Source organism: Plectropomus leopardus, chromosome 10 (assembly GCF_008729295.1).
Source record: "Plectropomus leopardus isolate mb chromosome 10, YSFRI_Pleo_2.0, whole genome shotgun sequence".
NCBI lineage: Eukaryota > Metazoa > Chordata > Actinopteri > Perciformes > Serranidae > Plectropomus > Plectropomus leopardus.
Window position 1 is genome coordinate 27,301,828 of NC_056472.1, and position 22,163 is coordinate 27,323,990.

Sequence of the window (22,163 nt, forward strand, 5' to 3'; positions counted from 1 at the left end):
GTTGGGAAAAGGTCATCTTTTGGCTTAAAATACCTGTTTTGTTGATGACATAAAACAAGGAGGAAATGCAGAGATGTCTTACTAAAAAATGATCTCTTTTCATGGCACCATCCCCACTGGAAAGACAGTAATGGTTCCCTATTAAACACCAACGTTTGGTGGCTGAAAAAGCATCCAGAAAAACAGCAATGCCTTGCTAAATCACAACCAATTTTGTTCTTTGTTGGTCTCAAACAATGGTCTGCACCTTGGCAGGCATCATCCACCCCCTCCACCTCCCAATCTAAAACCTGCTCATAAACTACGTCATTTTAGAAAAGTTGATATAATGCATATGAAATGTGCAAATATAATGTATCCATGGCTTCTGAAATGTCAACGTAAAATAGCGCCAAAACGCCAAAAGGCACCTTTCCTGTGCGAATGGAACGCCACTGGACAGCATCAGCTGAGAACGTGGCCGGACGAGTCAGTCGCAATGATTTTACACACTGGCTGACGGCCAGATGGCACCTGCTGTGCCCACATGCTATGCACACGGGTGGCTTCACTTGAAAATGCGCCTGGATGGAATCTGTTGCTTGCATATGAAACACGGCAGGATGGCGTCAGTTTGAAACGCTGGCAGAAACAAGCTAATATAAGAAGCATAAGGGTGCCTATAGGGTAAGCAGGAGGGGCGGTGAATGGGTACAACAAACAGACTTTGATGCGGGAGTCTGGTGTTCACTACCCATCTGAATGTGATGTTTTTTTGGGGGGGGGGCAGTTTCTACACCTTACCATGTGCCTCCTTCCTGTAATCCTAACCATCTGTGCAAGTAGTATTTGTTGTTGCTCTGGCATTGGTTGCCATGTGCTGTTGTTCCCTAAACATACCCGCATGCTGTATAATCCCACCATGTTCATTTGTTGACATCACGGTAGCAGCATCCTGGAACGTAAACTGCAGATGCAGAGGGATACCTAAAACCAGATATGTAGAAATTCTACTGCAAAGCGGCAACATGTGACGAGTAAGGACAAGAACGTGTTGGAAATGTAAAATGTCAGTATTTTATAGGCTGGAACCCCCTTACAGCAGGACTACATATTTTGTCAGTGACTTCCAAAATCATGGCAAAAAAACATCTTGGTTATATTTAAGGAAACAGCATGTTTTGGCTTAAAATTGCAGTTTTGCTTAGGTTAGATCTTGGTCATGGTATTCACGCCAACCTCCTCCCTCTGGTGGCCATTGGGGCTACGAATAGCCCCATGATAACGGCGCAGGATACTAATCAAATTATTCTGGTTCGAAGAGACCTGTCTAACACAAACCCTGCTCCCTGCTGGCCTGACTACAAACATTAAGCACCACTCAGTCTAATGACAGCTCTCCTTCAACACAACTGTTCAAAGCAGTCTGTCGAGCAACAAGAACTGAGCTCTATAGACTGGAGACACACACTGTCTGCACACCCTCTGTAATTCAGCATCACTTAATGAGAGACTTACACTTTGGATTTGCATGCATGGTCTTAATTATATGAACCTTTTACTTCAGCCAAGTTTATACATAGATTTACTTTAACTGTGGAATTACAAAGTGAACTAAAACTGAACCAAGCAGTCAACATGCTGCAGAACCAAGAAGAGCTGTGGAGCTGCTGATTTCTTACTTAGTATGACTGACCCCTTTTTCATTATATGTAGTCAATTTTAATATATAACAAAATATAAAAATGCAGCTTTATATCACGGATTACTTCTGTCTACAGCATTAAAACAACATAAAATGAGCAATGCATGAAATATAAAATGATTTTAACTTTAGTGCATATGATCAAGTGCATCTTTGTGTAAAATCACTAGAGTGGGACTGAAGCAGAGTCAGCTGGAGTTAGGCTTGAAAAAGGACACACTGTCGAAAAAAAAAGAAAATAATAATAATAAGAATAATAATAATACATGAAGACAGAAACAAAAAATGACAGTAGCAAGAAGAGAACATGCTAAAATGCTTAAATCTGTGAGGTGATTCGTAATTTCCACCTCTACTTTAATCTACTCCAGTCCTGTGGAAGACCTGAGGATGGAGGGACAGTGTGTGTGTGTGTGTGTGTGTGTGTGTGTGTGTGTGTGCGTGTGTGTGTGTGTTTTGGCAGGAGGGGTGATACTGAATAATTCAACTGTTCTGCCCAAATTCTGTGGTGAAGCCAGGCAGAAAGAGGACAACATGGTGTGTGTGTGTGTGTGTGTGTGTGTGTGTGTGTGTGTGTGTGTGGAGGGCCAGCAGAGAAGGTCAGACATGTTGGGGGGATTTAAATGGGATTTCTTTTCCTTGAGCTTTAAAAAAGGTACAGCGGAGACACAACATTGAAACTGGGTCAAGGAAATGGGTGAAGGTGAGTGTACCCCCCACCCAAACATACCCACCCACCGACCCACACACACACACACACACACACACACACACACACACACACACAGAGTCACAGGGGGTCTGGAGGAAGCCTGCAGAGTGATGGAGAGATCACCCTGACAATGGTTGTTTTTTTAGTAAAAGAAAAGAAAAGAAAAAATAACAAATAACAATGCTCAGTATATTTTTTTCTTGTTTTAGGACACTGGCACTCACTTCTAGAAAAATCCTGAAAAACACAAATTTAACACTCAAATTGTAATTACGTGACTAAGTAAACTGGGAGAATTTTTTTCTTGTATTAACAAAAATTAGTGTTAAATACTGAATATAAGACATTTCACAGTAGACATATGTTTTAAGTGTTTTTTGTGTGTGTGTCTTGTTTATAAAGTACTGTAATGCAATGAAGCATTTCCCCTGTTACCTAGCCGACAGTATCCATGGATGCAGTAACAAATGTCTGTGGGGCTTTCTCTTTGTGTTTGTCTCCTTTGTAATCTCAAAAAAATGAAGAGACGAGCTCATGTTGAGAAACAAATTATATTTTCCGTGTTCTGTACTAAATGTAATTTGTTTATGAAGAGGAAGATCAGAGAGGACCAGAGGCAGTATTGTGACATTATGGACCCTGCAGTCAGAGGCAGAGGAGACCACCATGAGATTAAACTCAAGTCTCTTTACTGTATGTTTATTTAGTCAGAGGATTCAATCATAAAAAACTGATTTGATTGATGTATCAGTGCAGCAGAGCAGGAGTTACTGTTTGACTCGTTAACAGGCAGCATTTATGAGCTGCGTTTAATCATGTTTCTCTGACGACTGAACTAGAAAAACAAACTGTGAGCTTGGCTGTATTTTTTAAGCAATCTCTCATGACAGGCTGCGGTATATTGTGATAGACATATTCCAATTTAAACAGTGAGCTGCAGTCAGGATCGGCAGTGTCTACCCCATCTCCCTTGTAAGTTACACTTTCTAAACCAATAATATATCATAAAATAAACGTATTTACAATATTAGTGTTTATGCTTGTGATTTCCATTATTCATTTTTATATTAATTCAGTTGTTTAGATAAGAAATGTAGCAGTCGTGCGTCACTGAGTATCAAAATAATTAGAAGAAAGACAATGCTTTTAGTCCTCATTAACTATAAATGCAAGCCAAAAACAACGTGCTGTGCATGTGGACTTCTTCTACAACATCGACATCAAAAAGCAAAATTCCCTTTTGCCTTTTTACGTTATTTTGACAGAAATGCCCTTTGTTACGTACTATAAGTATAGTCAAGATTCCACACTGGAAATGTGCACAGTCGGATTTTAACATCACCACGTCAGAGGTCATTGTCATCATTAACAACATTAGTGATTTTGGCGTAAGATACAGACGCCAAAAGCCATCTTTCCGGCGGCATGATACACAGCCGTAACAGTTTGTAACATGGCCAGAGGGAACCTGTCCTGGCCATATAATACGGTGTCGGTGGGCACATGGCTCGGCAGTATGACACGCTGACAGGCAGCGTCAGCTTACAATGCGGCTGGACAGAACCCCTCCACGGCCGTATGATACGCTGGTTGAAACATCACCAGTAACAACATAATGTAAAGAACTGGAGAGTAAAGGTGGGGGTAATGGATTGACTTTCACCCGGGGGCGCCATTTTCACTATCCCGTACTAATGTTTTTTTCTTAACCTAACCACATGTTTTTGTTGCTTAATCCTAACCATGTTGTTGGTTGTGGCATCCCGAAAATGTCAACAGCAGATGGAGGAGGATACCCAGAGAAAGTCTACTGACAAAGTGGCGATATGTAAAGTCTTGGGATGAGAACATGTTGGTATACGTACATCTAAAAAAATATAAAACAGGTCATTTTTTTTACTAAATGTGGCCCAGCTGGGGAGCTGTTGTTGAGTTGTTATTCTTGTAAATTACTGTTGTACATAACTGGTCTCATCACAGGCAAAACTATAAACTAACACTAAATTATGTTGTGTGTGTTTGTGCACGGACCCCTGTATCTCTGTGTAATTGTGTGTGTATTAGAGCATGTTTTCCTTTGTGTGTGTGTGACAGTGACAAATGGACACAGTCTCCAGTCCATCAGTGAAGTGGCTGCTGCTTTGTGTGGCTGATGATAGCTAACAATAATTGCTATGAGACTTAAAATGACTTGTAATTACATCGTGAATTTCATAACCAGGTCCCAAGCTCGTTACACAGTGAGATTTGTTTTTAAGTCACGTTAACATCATCACTTCGGTGGCACTGACAAACGACCGAGTCTGCAGAATACTCAGCATGGGCAGCCTCAGCACGAGGTCTAATTCAATTTAGTCCAAATTTGTTCTAGCGAGCTGCTCATTAAGTTGGAGGTTTGTTTGTCTTCAGAAAACATTAGCTGAAAGTAGATCTATACGCTGTAATTGAACTCCTGTGTAAACTAGGCGAACACAAACTCATCATTCAGTGTAATGACTTTCATCCATTTCACTGATAGTAATAGATAAGACAAACAGGAGGGGACACTGGCATATGAAGATAATTAATGTCCCCCCAGAAAAGAGTGCAGTGGTCAAAAACTCCTGCTGAACTGTACGTGTCATCGCCTCCTACAAGCTGTCCCATCACCAAACAAATTAAATTAGGGACTTAGCAGGCTATTAAAAAGGTAATCTGGGAGTTTCTGTTTTTTTCACTGATGGATTACATGTCCAAAATAAGTTTTAGGTCTCTAAAAGTTCAGGAGGGGTGTAAAGTTTACGGAACTGCAAAAATTCAGACAGCAGAAAGCTTTAACAAATACAGTGCTTTAGTAACGCTGTAACATACACACAACCTGTGTTAAGTCATGCATGTTTCACTAAAAAGAATAAGAGCTCCTGTCAGATATTCAGACCTTTGTAAGAGTTGTAGTAGAGCACAGCAGTTGTGCTTAGGTGAAGAATTTTATCTTTTTGCAAGATGCATGAAGAAGTAAGTCTTTAAAACACAATGTTTTTTTTAGTTTGTACCATATCCTCCCATATTTTGGTGGCTAAGTAGCTAATAGGCCAACAATTCGTGAAATTGGTCTGAAACGATGACACAGGCTGCGATGTAACGTAAAGCACCGTCAATTTTACATCCACTACAAGCCCTTATTTTTAGAAAATGATAAATTGGAAAACAAAACATTAAAAAATAAAATAAAAGTTAAAACTAAAAGAAAACTCACATAATCCATCTTGGTTCATCTTTCCACTGTTTGAACAATCACCAACTCTTCAGTTAGATGTGAAAATCGCTGGCCCTACCCTCGCTAAAATGACTGTTTATTTAAATAGAGTCTGGTGGAATTGGAAATGGCAATGTTGGGCCTGTTTCTGGTGAGACAGAAAGGATCCTACTCTTTAACAAAAAGGTCTATCTTTGTAGGGATCCTTTCCATAATACTGTCAAATGCAGGAGTTTCCTAAACTTTGGGCCAGTTTCAAAAAATGTTGTTCCTATATTAATGACTTAGACACACAAACATGCTGATTACCCTTTAAGTAACAGCTAATTTATTAACTTCATTTATGCTGTGGACTTTCACTTAAATGTTGCATGTACTGAAGTGATAGATCTTTAACATATTTTTGTTATATTGTATGTTGTCCAAAACAGGTCTCTCTTGAGAATGAGACTCCGTTTCTCATAAGATTGCCTGTATAAAAAAAGGTTAAATAAAAATAAATAAAACTTTCAATACTGCAATTCTTGTTTTCAATACTGCAATTCTTGTTTAGCGTTGATGCTTCAAGTTCCTTTAAAAGACACAAGTTTAAAATCTCTACTGCATCCAGTTTTGTAAAAAAAATAAAAAGAATAATTTAGCAACAAAATGCATATACACATGATGTCAGTGTCTTTGTGACCTCTCTGGTTTTCTTACATCGTGTTCTCAACACAAACTTGATGGAAAAATCTTAACTGCAGGTTCTGTATTCATAGGTGTTTCATGATCTCACAGATGTCTGCTGTCTGACAGGAATGATAAAATGCGAGCCTGGGAGCAAACCACCGTGTAAATCCAAAATTTCCACAGATTGTGCTTCTTCTTCTGTGGTGTGCTAGAGCGAAGGTCACAATTGGTGCTAGGCTAAACACTTAAAGGTATGGATAACTCCTACCCACTCTCCCCTGCTGCCGTCTCCTGCTAACGCGAGCGAGAACACAGCCAGAAGACGATGTGCTTAAATGCACATTCGGTTCAGCAGCCTCTGTCTGATCATTTTGGCTAAGCATCAGTGTCAGCAGTAAAAACAAGACTGCATGTACGATACAATCAGTGTCTGTCGATAAAATTAATCATTCTGTGTCATACAGATTAGTTTAAACAGGCCTAATGTTCTGCCTAAAGTGTTTTTTCCCTCGTTTTAATATTTTCTTTTATTATATAGCAGCAATAAATTGATAAACTCTCTTTCTTTCACTGCCTTCTTGTTGCTTTTCATTGTTCTGATGTGTTGATATGACAGGTTTATCGCCTTAAAACACGCAACTCACCAGAAATGAGCTTACTTCTCAACTTTCTATATTGCTTTTTAATGTTGACACATTTTTATCTTGACGACGAACGCTGCATTCAGCTGCTGTTGAAGAAATGGTGCTAATAATACCGAAAATATGTCATTTGTTGTAATTCAGACATTGGTAAGTATGCACACACACACACACAAACCCACACCTAATTTCCCTCTTTAACTTAGGACACAACTTGCAATACAAACTAAAGTCTCCAGCAAAGTCCATTAATCTGTTCCAGTTAGACCACTTCCTCTCTCTCTCAGGCAGCTGTGTGTGTGTGTGTGTGTGTGTGTGTGTGTGTGTGTGTGTGTGTGTGTGTGTGTGTGTGTGTCTGGTTGTATTGATCTCTGATGCTCTCTGTGTCCATTAGTGGCCCAGGAGGCAGACGCTCTGTCTGTCTGAAGTGTGTGCGGGTCTGTATGGAGGTTTATCAGATACTCATCAAACACTGCAGAATCCTCCGCAGCAGAGGCCTCATATGGAATATGTCACAATTTTGATAAACCTTTTCAAGAGCCGATTTAAAGTAACCCGAGTTTTGGTCGATATTTGGGAAGTGTCATAACTTAGTTAGAATGAATTACTCCAATCCTGAAACTCAGTTAAGATGCCATCATTCACGGGTTTTAGATTTCATCAATTCTGACCCCAATTAGAATTCTGATAATCAGATGTTTAAAAAAAAAAAATGCGTTCAAGGAAAAGATATCCCCCATTTTAAGCCCATTTAAGCTGCTGTTAACATTTAATAGTCATTACATGTGAGATATTTGCTGATTCGTTTTGGTTAAAAGGCAACATGAAGGAATATATTAACATTCTAGCACTGAAACACAAATTAATCAAATACCTAATCAGCAGGAAAGTCATTAGCAATTTTCATGATCTATTAATCACTGAAGTTATTTAGAGGCTACCCCCGCAAACACTCTCCTACTCCAGAGTCTCAAATGTGATAACTTGCTGCTTTTCTTTGTTTAATATCATTGTAAGTTGAATATTTTGAGTTTGAGACATTTGTAGATTTGTTCTTGACTCTCTTTTTTAATCAGTGATACTGCTGAGTTGCAACCTTAAAATATACTCTATCCTGCCATGCACAAGTTTAATATTTTCAATTAGTTGGGTTTTTTTCAGGAGCTGGACAACCTTTGCTGATTCTTGGGCATCAGGACACTTATGAATACTGATCAAGCAGAATACTGCCTTCAATTCCTTGATGCAAGTGTCTACAGCCCAGTTCAGACCAAAGATTCAAAACAACAAGAGTGAAAACTTACAACATCAACGTGACTAGATAGGATGGCGTATCGTCTCCATAGCAACTGAACATTATTTGTAGCTTTCTGAATTATGAATGAAGATGGTAACAGTGGGGGGCAGGTAGTCTTTTTCTTTCCAAAATGAACAAAATGAGCCTATATGCACCTCAAAGCTCAATAATAAACACAATATAACTTTTTTGTTTTATCCGTATAAAAACCAAACTGTAAAAACGAAACATCAACTAAGAGGCAGATGTTGTTTTGGACTTTGTTTTGACACTTGTTAATCCAGTTATGAACAACAAAGACAGACAATTTCAATCCATCACATCCAGCTAAGTCTACAGGGAATGGAAGAGTTTTTTATGACTTCCCCTGTCACTAAAATCTCTCACCTGCCAGCATGACAGATTACTCTAACTTTGACAAAAAGAGCTCCCTGCACAGTGTGTACCATAGAGCAAGAGGTGCTGAGAACTGCAAGATAAACTTGATGGGAAAAAAAAACACAAATTCACTCACATTCAGCCTAGAAAAGTTTGTGAAAGTTCAGGCCCTATGTATGACCTCAACCACAAACATCTGTAAGTTTTTTCCTCAAAATCCCAAAGCAAAGCTATAGCCAGAGAGTGTGTGCAAAGTAAACAAGTCTTTCTATAGGTAAATTTATCTAAAAAGTGGCTCCCAGCCAGATACCAGCAGCCCTTCTTAAGTGGACACGATGTTTTCCCTTGACCTAATATCACTCTTATCGACTACTTTGGCTATTTATCTGGATGCACCATAGTGTTTGTGTAAGAGTGAGAGTTCGATACGGCACTTAAAACACAGCAAATATTCAGAGCGGCTACAAGAGGCTCATTAAATTTTGATGCTCTCCTCTCTCTGCAGCTCTTATCCAAGGTAATGGAAGCTAATTAGCGCTCACACATACACAGCATCATTAATGGGGAGTAACAGGTTCTGTCCTCTTGATTCAGATGACTCTCAATGCTTCCTGGACCGCAGGGAAACAAAATGAGCGCTGAATGCCTGAACTGTGTCTACCGAGGAAATAACGCGCTCACATTGGAACCAGGAAGTGTTGATGTTTTCTGCAACTAAACCGCATATAAACTCATTCCTTCGAGTTCTTTTTTCACCGCAATAATCTTTTCAACCAACTAAGGCACTGAGGGGTTTGGCCTGAACTTTGGCAGCAGGAACATATAGCTCTGTATCCATTACTGCAATCCAAAAAGTCCTGCGGTGGTGCCTTTTGATGGTCAAGATGGTCACTGGTTCAGACTCAGAATGAGTACAATAAGAAGAGGAGGCTATAAAAGAGAACAAGTGAGAAATATTAAACTTTACTTACCAGATCCAATGAAAACTAAAAAAGGTTGTACTTTGTAGAGAGATATTTCCTCTTTCTGGTGTTTTTAGTGCCCTGTCCTATCTTAGACCGCTCTCATTTTTAAGTCATCAAATACTGCTGCTTTCAGTGTAAGATCCAAATGACAAAAGCCACCTTTCACGTCTGCATGATATGCCGCGAGAGTGTTATCTGCCAGTGTTATTATACACTGGCAGATGGTCAGATGGCACCTGCCACATCCGTATGATACGCTGACGGGCTGCTTCACTTGAGATTGCGGCCGGATGGAACCTGTCGTGTGCACATGATATACGTGAAGAGGGGTTCACGTTGAAACACCGCCGCTGAAAGGGTTCAACGAACCTTGACTTTCATGCAGCCGTCCAGTGTTCCCTTCCCTTCTGATTATTCAAAGTCACTCACTTAAATATTTTACTCTGCTTGTGTAAGGACATCGACAGCCTGGTTAACTAAATGCTGCACTTTATTTTTTAAATGTTGCACTTTATTTCTTGTTTTGTGCATCAGGTGTTTGTTAACCTGTGGCATTTTGTGCCAGGTGATTGTTGGCGTATCCATGTTGGCACTTATTTCTCTTATTATTATCATTACTCTTTGCTATTTTATCATTTTTTTTTATAATTCTTAGGTCTTTTTAACTTATATTGTATAAATTGTGTATATATTGTCTTAGATGTCTGTCTTTATGCTGAGCTCTTGGAACCTCATTCCAATGCTGTTTCTACTGCAAATGGCAAATAAATTGACTGACTCAGTATGTGATGGAGTTGTTTTGTTGTTTTTTTTACCCCTAACCATGTTCCTCCCTCCCCTAATGTTAAGCATCCATGCTTCTTATTACCTAATTATGACCCCCCACGCCAGCAAGTGTGTGTTGACTTCCCAATGTTTGCTGCCATGTGCTTTTGTTGCTTTGATATAACCAAGTGCATCGTAATCCCATCATGTGCTTGTGTTGACATCATGTTAGCGGCATCCCAGACCGTCACCAGCAGATGCAGAGGGACACCTGGAGCATAATACATAACAAAGAAGTCCATAACAAGCAGCAATATGTGACAATTTGGGATGTGTCGCCACTACTTTAAATATACTGCCTTATTTATGGAATTTCTTTAGGACCTGGTCCAAGAGTAACAACACTTCATTCAGCTGTATACGGTGTACAAAGATGAATGACAATAAAGCTTACTAAAACTTGAACATAGTTCGGAGTACTTGTTGGGTGAATGTGTGGTTATCGTCAAGCATTTTGTCCACTGAGGTCAAGGCAAGATCCGCTTTTAAATGATGGTCAACACTCGCACGACTACCTTTATTGCTCCATTAAAGTGACAGTTTGGATATTTTTACACAACGTTCCCTGCATGTTCTTCGCTGCTTCATCTGTTCCTCTGTCTTCCAGTGAGAAGATCTTGTCATATGATTTGATAAAAGCGTTAAGACAGCAGTTTCACCATCTTTCATTTCTGCTCAGAGCAGCCAGACCTGAAACGTCCTGGTCAGGAAAATAGAAATCACTTCAGATCTTGTTTGACAACTTCTCAGCAGCACTGGACATATTTTTTCTTCTTTCTCTCCTGCCTTCCTCCCATCCTTTACCCTGATTTTTAGGATTTTGCAGCCTGGATTTTAGAACAGCTAAGCCTCTGTCTACCATTATTTTGCTCTCATTACCTGAATTACTGTCATTTTCTGTTCCAGCTCACCACAACACAATTGCATGCAGGGCTGAGAGACAAAGCAGCAGAAAAGCTCATCTCTTTGTTTCCACTGATGATGCAAGTCTTATTTTCTATAGTGTGTTTTTTTCTTTTTGTTTCCATCTTATTTCTTATTTCTGGTTGCTTAAAAAACTATGACCATGGACATTAAATATGATTATATTTATCTATGACATTTTTTATGTTTTTCTACCTTTATCTTGACATTCAACATAAAAAATGCTGTAATGCCTTATTATATTTCAAAAAATATATATATATTTTTACCCAGCATACTGACGACAGATAATATTAAGATTTTGTTGGCTTTAAATTGTGTTGTTAAGTAGCCAAAATCCAACATCTTCCAAACATTGCATGTCAACATCATCTTGACATAGAATAGTAAAATTAATAGCAATAATAATTTGTAGAACAGAAGCAGAACCTAACATCTGCAAAACGTCAATTACTTCCCGTTTTCATTCTATAGTCGTCAAATACTGCTGCTTTGGCTTCGGCATAAGATACTGATGCAAAAAGCCACCTTTCGTGGCATTGTGATACACTGATGAGCTGCATCAGGTTGTAATTTGGCCAGACGGAACCTTTTGCGGTGCTATGACACGTCGCAGGTACAAAACGTGCACCGGCGGCATCAGTTGATGACAGAACTGGTCGCGGCTGTATGATATGCCGCTGGAAGGCGTCACATTTAAACGTTGCCAGTAACGATATAATATAATGAGCATGAAGATCCTCATAGGGAGGGTGGAAGTGAAGGTGGTGAGTACAACTCACCCCGGACTTTCACCTTGAAGCCCGTTGCTTGCTTCCCATATGAGTACAGAGCCAAACCATGATGTTTTTTCCCAAACCTAACCATGTGCTTTTGTTGATGTCCCGCCATTGGTTACCAGTTTAGTTGTTTAGTTGCCTAAACATAAACACAAAACACAAACGCTTTTGTAGCCTAATCCCACCATGTTGTTGACATACAACTGTTGGTAGCAGCATCTTGGAATGTCAACAAGTGGATATCAAGAGTGTAATATGTAGACTTAAAAGTCCACTGAAAAAGCGGCGATATGTGATGACTTGGGATGAGGAAGCAAATTCTAACATTGTTAGACATTTAAAAAATTATCAACCTTATATTCATTCAAACCAAAATTTGTTTGACGTAAGAGTCCAACATCTTTCTGACATCATACATCCAGTGCCAGCTGGGAAGAAACAGTTTCGGCAGCACAAGCCAAGTGCCACCTAGTTCAGTTAAATTCAAGAGAAGGCAAACTTCTCTATCGCTGATATCTCAACACTCTGCAACCCACACCAAAACATCCAATGGACCGATAAGTAGCACTATAGGACAAGTGTGTATTTTGATTTGGGGTGAACTATCCCTTACATATGGGCAGTTTGAAGCTACACTGAAGTATTAATTTTATCTTGAATGATCAAACAAGATATCATCACAGCTCAGAGGGGAAGATCAATGAACTGTGACATCCTTTATCTCAACGTACCTTTACTTACATGTAACTAATAACAATCAGTAAATACTTTTTTGATTGGTATAACGTTTTATAAAAATTCAGTTTGAATCTATTGTATGTAATGTTATTGGTGGGAGGTTGGGTAGATTTTGTTGACAAGACTGTCCAAAGACATGACATTACTCACTTCAGTATTCAGTTTATTCAGGAAGAATAAATAGCTTTTAATTAACAGAGTTCATCCAAATGTCAGGGCAATTTAAAAAATGTCACAAATGGTAATTGGATTGGTTCCATCAACTTGGTGCACAACTTGTGACATAAAAAAAAAAAAAGTATTTTTTTTGTCCCTCATGTTTTTGTGTATTGGTAGCAACACGATGACTCTTTACTCCTTAATTTCTCATAATGATATTTAGTGAGTTCTTTAGGGAGTGCATCGTCCATAATGTGGGAAAAGAGCTTATTGAAACAAGCAAAATATTCGAAAACAGAGATTTCTTCCCAACACTGATATTTTCCACTTTCCAAAGACATGCTGGTGTGGGTTTGGAGTTGTGATGTGTTGTGACAGAAGTGTCTGATGTGTTCGGACTGAAACAAACACTCAATGAAACCTTCCCACTACACAGAAAGAAATCACTATTAATCTCTCGTTCCTTTTTTCTAAAAAACCTTCTTTCTCTCTTCGTTCCTGCCTTTTCCTCTTTTTATCAAAATTTGACTTGATCATGTTTCTCGACTGAGCAGGCTGAATGAGTTTAGCTCTCTCTTCATTAGCTTCACTAATCCAGGATTTCTGAGCCCCCTCATCCTCAGTCTCCCTGTGCCGAGTTGTTTAATTCGGCGAAGCCCTAAAAACTATGATGAATTCTACGATACGTGAATCCGTGAAGCGCAGTCTACTCATTAACTTATCACCATGGAAACAATAGACAGTAGTTGTGTCCTGTCCCGGTAAATTTGTTTTCCTTTAATTGGACTTGCAGGGATGTTTTTGTGTGCTGTAGGTGGAAATGGACTTCATTTATACAATGTTCTTATACCACAAAGTAATTGGGGTTGAATGTGTTAGTAAAGGACAATTTGACGTGGAAAGGACAGCTTGAACAACCAACCCTGTGGTTCATGGACAACCCAATGTTTCATGATTGTTTCCTGTAAAAACCTGAAAAAAATCAACATGTGTCCTTTGTGAGTTACACTACACACAGCCTCATTCCCACAGCACAAAAAAAACGCTAACACTAGCTAACATCTGGCTTTTTAATGCAATGGGAATGCATACAATCGGCATTCACACCAGGGTCAAATGACTCTGCAGTAGTCACGGTAATCGCCTCTGTTCAGCATTGATGGGAACACAACACCTGCGTGAACTCAGTAATTTCAGCTCCTTAACCAGCGAGAAGCAATGACACGCCGTCACTAACTACCGTCTGTCTCCTCCAAAGCAATGCTAAACACCAATCCAAATACATTTACACCGAGTTTGAAAGGGGGACTTTATACCTAAGAGATAAATGATGAGAAGAAACCACTAAAAAAGTTTTCAAAGACCTCTGTTCCTGCTGCTGTCTGATGTTTACCTGTTCTCCTGCTGGTCCGTGACGTCGCACGGACACATCAACAAGACAATGCACACACACGCACACCAGCTGACAGAAAGGCCTACTCGCTCTCCAGCAGTAAATTCAGTGGCAGTGAGAATACAGCCATTTAGCGGGATTACCTGTGTTTAAAAAACCCACATGGACCAGCTATCTGTGGTGGGAATGAGGTATATACCACTTAAACCTATTTTAAAGTAGGCAAACCTATTTAATACATTTGAACTATACTGTTATAAATGTGTTGGGATGGCTCTGTTGGTCACACCGGATCTTAAAAGTTTTGGGTTTTTTCCCTTAAATCTGAAGACAGCTGCAGACTTTAAGCTCTCTCGTACATAACATGTCCGTTACCCAGTGACCTTCGTGTTAATTGATTTACCATGTTCAAAGCCAAACGACAAAATGCGTCAGAGACTGAGCGACTCCCATTCCACACTGTTTACATGTAACATTCCCTCACTGAAAAGTTCAAACATCCCTTGGTGAGTTCTGTGTTTGAGATCAGATGAGCATCTGCCCCTCGTCATCTCACTCACTCCTCTTCATCTGTATCTTCTTTCTCCTTGCACGTGTCCTCAGGGATTTCATGGTCTATCGAGGGTTTTAAAGATGTCAATTATGATCTCATAAGCCATTATTTTCCCCATTTTCCATCATTTGTTGTACTCTGACTCATTCACCAGGGATGTTTCTTGACTGAATACGATGGAAGGTACCTTTTTTCCCCTCTACACTTTCTATCATATTGTCTGTTCCTTTTACATAATAATTTTCCTCAAACACCAGCTCGTTCTCATTGCAAAGACATCAATTACCGCACTTTTGCAGTGCTTTGGGTGTAAGATCTCGGTGCTAAAAGCCCCTCTTCGCATCTGCATGATACACCACTTGACATATTCAGCTGAGAACAGGGTTAAGCCACTGGATGGCAGTTTCTGCGGCAGTATGATACGCAGACGGTCGTGTCAGATGAGAATGCAGCTAGATGGAACGTTCCGCGTCTGCATGATACATAGCAGGACGGCGTCAGGTTGAAACACTGCTGGTAATGACATAATATAAGGAGCGCAAGAGCGGGTGGAAGGGGCAGTGGACCCATCCAAAAAACACAAGACTTTAATGCAAGAGTCCAAACTTTCCTTCCCATCTGAAAGTATAGTTTCTTTTCCTCCACCTTACCAAGTGCCTCCTTAAACCTAACCATCGGTGCCTAAACATAACCACGTGCAGCATAACCATGTGCTTTTGTTGACATCACGGTAGTGGCATCCTATGTTTGAGAACATGTAGACACCAAAGTCCTTTGACAAATTGGCGATATGGGATGACTTGAGATGAGAAGGTGTTGGCTATTTCACTGTTTTAACGCTGGTGACGGTACTGGACAAATAAAAGCAGCAATGGACCAGGTAGACACTGTTAGCCAAGAAACATGGATGCTAACTAAAATCATTATATTTGAATATTTTACAAGAAAAAACTACATTTAACGCAGGTATCAGGTCTTTAGGAAACACGTGTTTTGGTGTTTGCTTACATAAACACTGCACAGGATACCTGTAAGGCATATTTACTAAGTCATGCATAATTTAAAAAAAATCAAGTAATAACATGAGAAAAACAATTCAGTTGTGGCTTTGATAAAGACTTTTTGTTCCTGTCCCAGATTAGGAAGGAATATAACATGTCCAAGAATATCATCATGCAGACGTAGTTTGTAGATGGCTTTTTTTGAACAGAAAATATTGTAAATGATGACATGTCCAATTTAAATGAGGCCACTGGGGACACGTGACCATCAGGAGAACTTATTTTTTTTACTTCTTTTTCACCTGCCCATAAATTTTCTTGTTGTTTGTCCTCTTCACTCCCCCGCATGCACCTCCTCCTTCTCAGTCTCTCCCTCTATCTTTATTCCCATCCTTTCTAGACCTCCCCTCTCCTCCCCCTCCTCCTCTTTCTCTCTATCTGTCTCTTCCCTCAGCAGCCAGTAACGCGATTCAAGGTGACGAGTTCACATCGTCTTCTAGGGAGCCCTTCTCTCCTGACCTACTTTTACTGGCTGCTACACTGCAGCGCACTTACAAAACACGCACACACACACACACACACACACACACACACACACACACACACATACACACACACACACACAAACTCGTACAGAGCCTTGCACATAGACACACAGATTTAACTAAATTACCTAAACAGTTATTTCCATAACACTTTAAAAAATACAAAACTCTTACAAGCATCTTCATGTCCTGATGAGACTCCCACAATTTCTTTTTTACCTCTTCTTAAACACATACGCGCACACACACAGAAAGTTTCACACAGAGTGATGCAATAAGAGAAAGTTATGTCGTTGTAATGAAAATGTAATTTCATTTTCTGGTTGCTTCAGGTTGGCTGTCGTGAGCAATTTTTGTTTTCAGTCTGACCTGCAGTCTTGTGAATGTACTTTGCATGCCCAGATGCCCCCACCGACACTGTCAATGTCAACAAAAGCTCACGATAGGATTAAACTACAAAAGCATGTTTTTGTGTTTAGGCAACAATTACAGGAATGTCGACAAAGGCACATGCAACAGAGGCTTGGGTTATGTGTAGAAAAACCTTGACTTTCAGACAGTAGGCGAACACCAGACTCCTGCATGAAAGTCTGGGGTTTGCTGGATCCATCCACCACCCCTCGAGCCCGCCATATAGGGACCTTCATGCTCTTAATATTATGTCATTACCGTCAGCGTTTCAACGTGATGCCACTGTTGTGTCAAGTCCCAAGTTCCATCCAGCTAAACTGCAGCTGAACATTTGCAAATCATTCTGTCGTGGCAGGTGCCCACATTTCTGGCGGTATATGATAACATCATAAATTGTTCTATCTGGCTGTGATCTCAGCTGACGGCGTCCAGCGGCATATCATGCGGACATGAAAGGTGGTTTTTGGTATGGGATCGTACAACGAAGTCACTGCAAAAGTGACAGTACTTGACAACTAAAGAATGAAAAACAAGTGACTCTGTCCTCCCGTGCACAGAGATCACACTCCCAAGACGAGAGGGGCAAAAAGGGGCTCAGCAAAACAATTTATTGCGTGAAGCTTGACAATAACAAGATTTTATCGATCTTATATAATCAAATTTGCAGTAAACTTGCAGTGATTGGATTTATTCTAGCTGGATATCTCCAGGAAAATGTCACAAACATCACAAATATTTTTAAAGACACTAAGTTACAGACAAAGACATATATTTATACTGTAAACCTATTAACAATTAATAAAAAACCTACAACTTAAATGCCAGTGAAATAAAAGATAAAAGGCTTCATAAGAAGTGAGCTAAACCAAAGTACCAAAAAGCGCCCTAAGAGAGGAAATTACAGATCAGATTTGTATAAAAACATTAATCCGACCCAAACCAAGCTGAGGGGGAAATGTATGCTTTTCTCTAAAAAATTCCTCCCCCTCAGCATGTCTCGGCTCCAGCAGGGAAGTGCCTGCACACGTCGGGGCTCTGTGCCCGAGGGACGGCCCGGGCAGAAAAAGGGTTTGCTGGTTGGCAACAGCAGCAGAGGCGCAGCGCTGCCAGTGTGCAGAAGGCAGGGCGAACCAGGCTAAACCCTGCTGGCAGCGGGATGAGTGGTGAGACGCACTGACCTGGAATCTGGGATGTTAGACTAACACTGCTAAATGATTCATTGGCAACAATGTCGATTAGGGCGACACCTTCATCTTTATTTGATATCAAGGCCAAGGAGAGTGGAGGGGGGGGTGAATAGATGAAGAGATAAAGAGAAGAAAGGATGGAGGGAAAAAAGAAAAATACTCAGCTGTAGTCTAAATCCCTCAAACACTGTGGTGGAAAATGTGGGTGTAGAAAGTGAATGAGTAGATCAGCTCGAGCAGGGCACCTCAGCGACTCACAAAGACCACATTACAGGACTGCGGTTTGAACAGAGAAGCTGCACCGACTGACTTTGAGAGCTTGTGGTTTTACTAAAAAGCATTGTGAATGTGTTCAAGTTGATCACTGAAAAGTGTGGTGATGCAGGAAGACAGCACTGAGATCAGTTTACATTTTCATGTCTTGGCTTAAATACACAGTTATGGGGGCACAACCCCAGCTGGAAAAGAAGGCATGTCTCGATACAAACATAACCACTTTTTGTCGCACTATATCTGCTGGAAAGCAGAGATGACTTGAGAAAAAACAGGTGCTTTTCAAGCCAGTATTCCAGAAAGAAATTAGGAGATGTCTTGATAAAAAGCAAATGCTTTTTATGGCACTATACATGCTGGAAAACAGCAATGTCTCTGTCAGAAAGAAAAAAAAAAAAGAAATGAAACGCTTTTCATGGCAGTATCCCCACTCGAAAAGCAGCGATGTCTTGATAAAAAAAATTTAAACAAAAATAAACACTTTTCATGGCACTGTGCCTGTTGTAAAAACTGTAATGTCTTGATAATAAATAATTGCTTTTCATGCGAGTATAATGGCAGGGAACATAGCAATGTCTACATAAAACACTTGTGCCTCTATCACTACTGGAAAAGCAGTGATGTCTTAATTTAAACAATTGCTTCTCTTGCCAGGATACTATAACAATCACTTTCATGGCACTATGGCCGCTGTAAAAACAGTGACGTCTGGGTAAAGAACAACCATCTCTCGTGCTAGTATCCCAGCAGGAAACACAGTGATGTCACGATCATGTCTTAATAAAAAACATGCTTTTCGTGACACTACATCTACTGGAAAAACAGCAACGTGTCGATAAAAACAGACATTTAGGTGGAAAAAACACAGCGATGGAAACACAGTGTCTCAATATATAAAACAACCCCTCTTCCTGGCACTATCCCAGCTGCAAAAACAGCAAAGTCTTTAAAAAAAAAAACATGTTACATATAAAACGTGCTTATGCTAAATATTTGTTGATTCCAGAGCTATTAGCTATTGTACCACTATGATGAACTGAATGATCTGGCAAAGACTTGAGTGAAGAACTGAGGTACATATACTGCAGGAGCTTGATGATGAGTGGATGGGCTGCAGGCGTGCAGGTAGATTGGCAGCAGGAGGGAAATGGACTGCCACACACACACACACACTGTATATCCATATACACACAGATAACAAAGTCTGAACAAAAATATGAGGTTGGAACATGCTTCTACAGTGACATGGTATGGCCCAAAACTGATTATTCTCAAAACAAAATTGCCTGTTGCTCCCAAGTCCCATTCATTCAAAGCTGTTTCCCACTTTATGCTGACATTTTAAAAATATTGCTTATGTTTTGTGCAAATCTGTAATGGAAACCTGCTTATTGACAAGATATGATTTGCAGTGAAAAACAAAACAGAGAAAACCTGGTACCAAAGTGAGTTTAGTCGAGTCGAGTCAAATCATGCAGTGGAAATGCTGCATTAAGGGTATCTCTTGAACTACAATAATTTTAGCTTTAACATCCACAGAGACACCGGAAAATGAAAGATTACAGAAGAAAAAAAAATAGAGAATGTGAGCCCTTGTGGTGTTTCATAAAACCCCTGTAATTTGAATCGAGTGCACTCCTGCTCCCTCTGACTGAGCACCATGAAGGCCAGTGGAGGTGGTAAACGTGGCACAGAGGCTGCACTGGTGTGGGTCGCAGCTGTAAATAAGCCTGGCCAGCCGCGAGAAAGCTGGCAACCAGCAACACCAGCTGGCAACCCAACAACTGCATCTAAACATACACAAACAATTCCTCACATGACTGTGTGTGGGGAGCCGATGTGTGCATCTTAATGCTCAGTTTCTATTGTGAGTGTGTCATGTATTTACCCAGCTCGCTGTAGGCTATGTGTGAACTGCATGCCAGAGCTATGTGTGGACACTGTGTGTGTGCAGCATTGAAGACAGACAGACAGACAGAGAGGGAGGGGGGATGGGGAGAGAGAGGGAGACAGGGGGGTGAGGGAAGGGTCAGACGAGAGGGAATAAGTGGAAACTGTCTCCTTTTCTCTCGATCAGTCTCCAGGGAGATTTCAGCACTTCACCGTCTGATTTCCTCCCTTTTGTCATTCTGTCTCATAGGCCATGTCTGCGCTAATGTGGATGAATTTAAAATTGCATCTTTTTCTCTCGCTATTTTGGCCTTTCATCCACACTAATGGGAGCTAAAAATGCTCTTCTGAGTGGAAACATCTAAAAAAAAAAAGTGTCAGTCTCAGGTTGCATTGGGAACGAGGTGTTTCTGTCAATCAACATTCACAGACGTTGTTGAAAGTGTAGCAGCAAAATTAAAAACCACCTTTCTGTTGTCTCCACCTCATCAAGGCTTACTTTCTTTATCAATAAATACACAGCCCTCACACACCAAATAAAATGGCGATTTAAGGTTCTCAGTACAACAATGCATCCTCCATAAGCCTTTACAGCTGAGGAGCATCATGCAAAATAAAAATAAACACTTTCTTCTTACATAAAATCATCGCTTAAGAGTGTAAATGAAAGCAGCAACATTTTTTCACTTTGCAGAATAAAAAGGCTCTCTCATGTGGTGGTAGTGTGAGCAAGACTAAATACAAAGCACATTTTAGGCAAAATAATTGGTCCTCCCTTCTTTGTTATGCCCTTGAACAGGTTGGGCATAACAAAAAGTTTAAATATGAACCATGCAGTAATTGTCTGCTTCACTTCTCCTCTCCTTTCCAAGTTTCTTGTACATACACTGCAAACTATTGCAGGACGTTGCATTTGATGTAATTGCTGACACTTTTGCAAGCTAACTAATCTAACAGTCTGTATCGATGCCAATTAACTGTTCTGACAGCCCAAAACTAAGAAGCAATAGTCAGAAAAATGTCTTATTGGACTGAAAGTCCATTTGTATGACAGCCTCCTACCCCAAAAACAATTGTGCATTTCTGCAAAGGGCCATTTTTTCAGAAAAATAACAACATATAGAGGCACATGTCTAATTATGATGCAGAATTTAGTCATCAGACAGCCTGTTCTCATTCAGAAGTCAAATACCACCGCTTTAACAGTGAATTCGGCGGAAGATTCCAGCGCCAAAAGCCACTCTTTACATCTGCATTAAACGCTGCTGGATGGTATCAAGTTGAACTGCTGTAGGTAAAGACATAATATAAGGAGCAGGAAAATCCCCATGTGGCAGGTGGGAGGGGCGGCGGATGGATCCGACACACTCCAGACTTTCATGCAAGAGTTTGGTGTTCACTTCTTGTCTGGATGGGATGTGCTTTTTTTTTTTTTTTACACCTTACCATACACCTCTTTTGCCTAATCCTAACCATCCATGCTAACATGTGCTTTTCTGACATCAAGGCGGCGGTATCCCTGAATGTCAGTAGCAGACAGAGAAGGATGCCTGGAGCTTAATATCTAGACACGGAGGTCCACTACAAAGTGTCAATATGTGATGACTTAGGATGAGAATATGCTGGATAAATACACCACCACAGACTTCTAAAGAGAGAATACGACTGTATATACATTGTACATACATTGGGTTTTTTTTTCGGAAAACCATGCATAGTTATCTTTAAAGAGAACATGCAAGCAAATATGAACAGGTGTAGATTGTTTCCTGGCAAGTGCAAATTGAGAATGAGAAGTAAAGACTTCTCTCCAAGCTTCATGACTCTGAAGAGAGAGAGAAACTGGAGGCAATCTACAGAACAAACTGGGTTATTAATGAGGATTTTGCTAGTTTTTTATGCAA

At 40.2% G+C, this 22,163-nt stretch overlaps 1 protein-coding gene across 1 annotated transcript in view; it reads left to right on the forward strand.

The window, feature by feature from the left end:
* Positions 1–22,163, forward strand: part of LOC121949169 (protein DVR-1-like) — a 65,185-nt gene that overhangs the window by 8,767 nt on the left and 34,255 nt on the right. Inside the window, exon 2 of the mRNA XM_042494787.1 lies at positions 17,901–18,072. Within this exon, the coding sequence (XP_042350721.1) occupies positions 17,901–18,072 (172 nt within the window). The remainder of the gene's footprint in view (positions 1–17,900; positions 18,073–22,163) is intronic.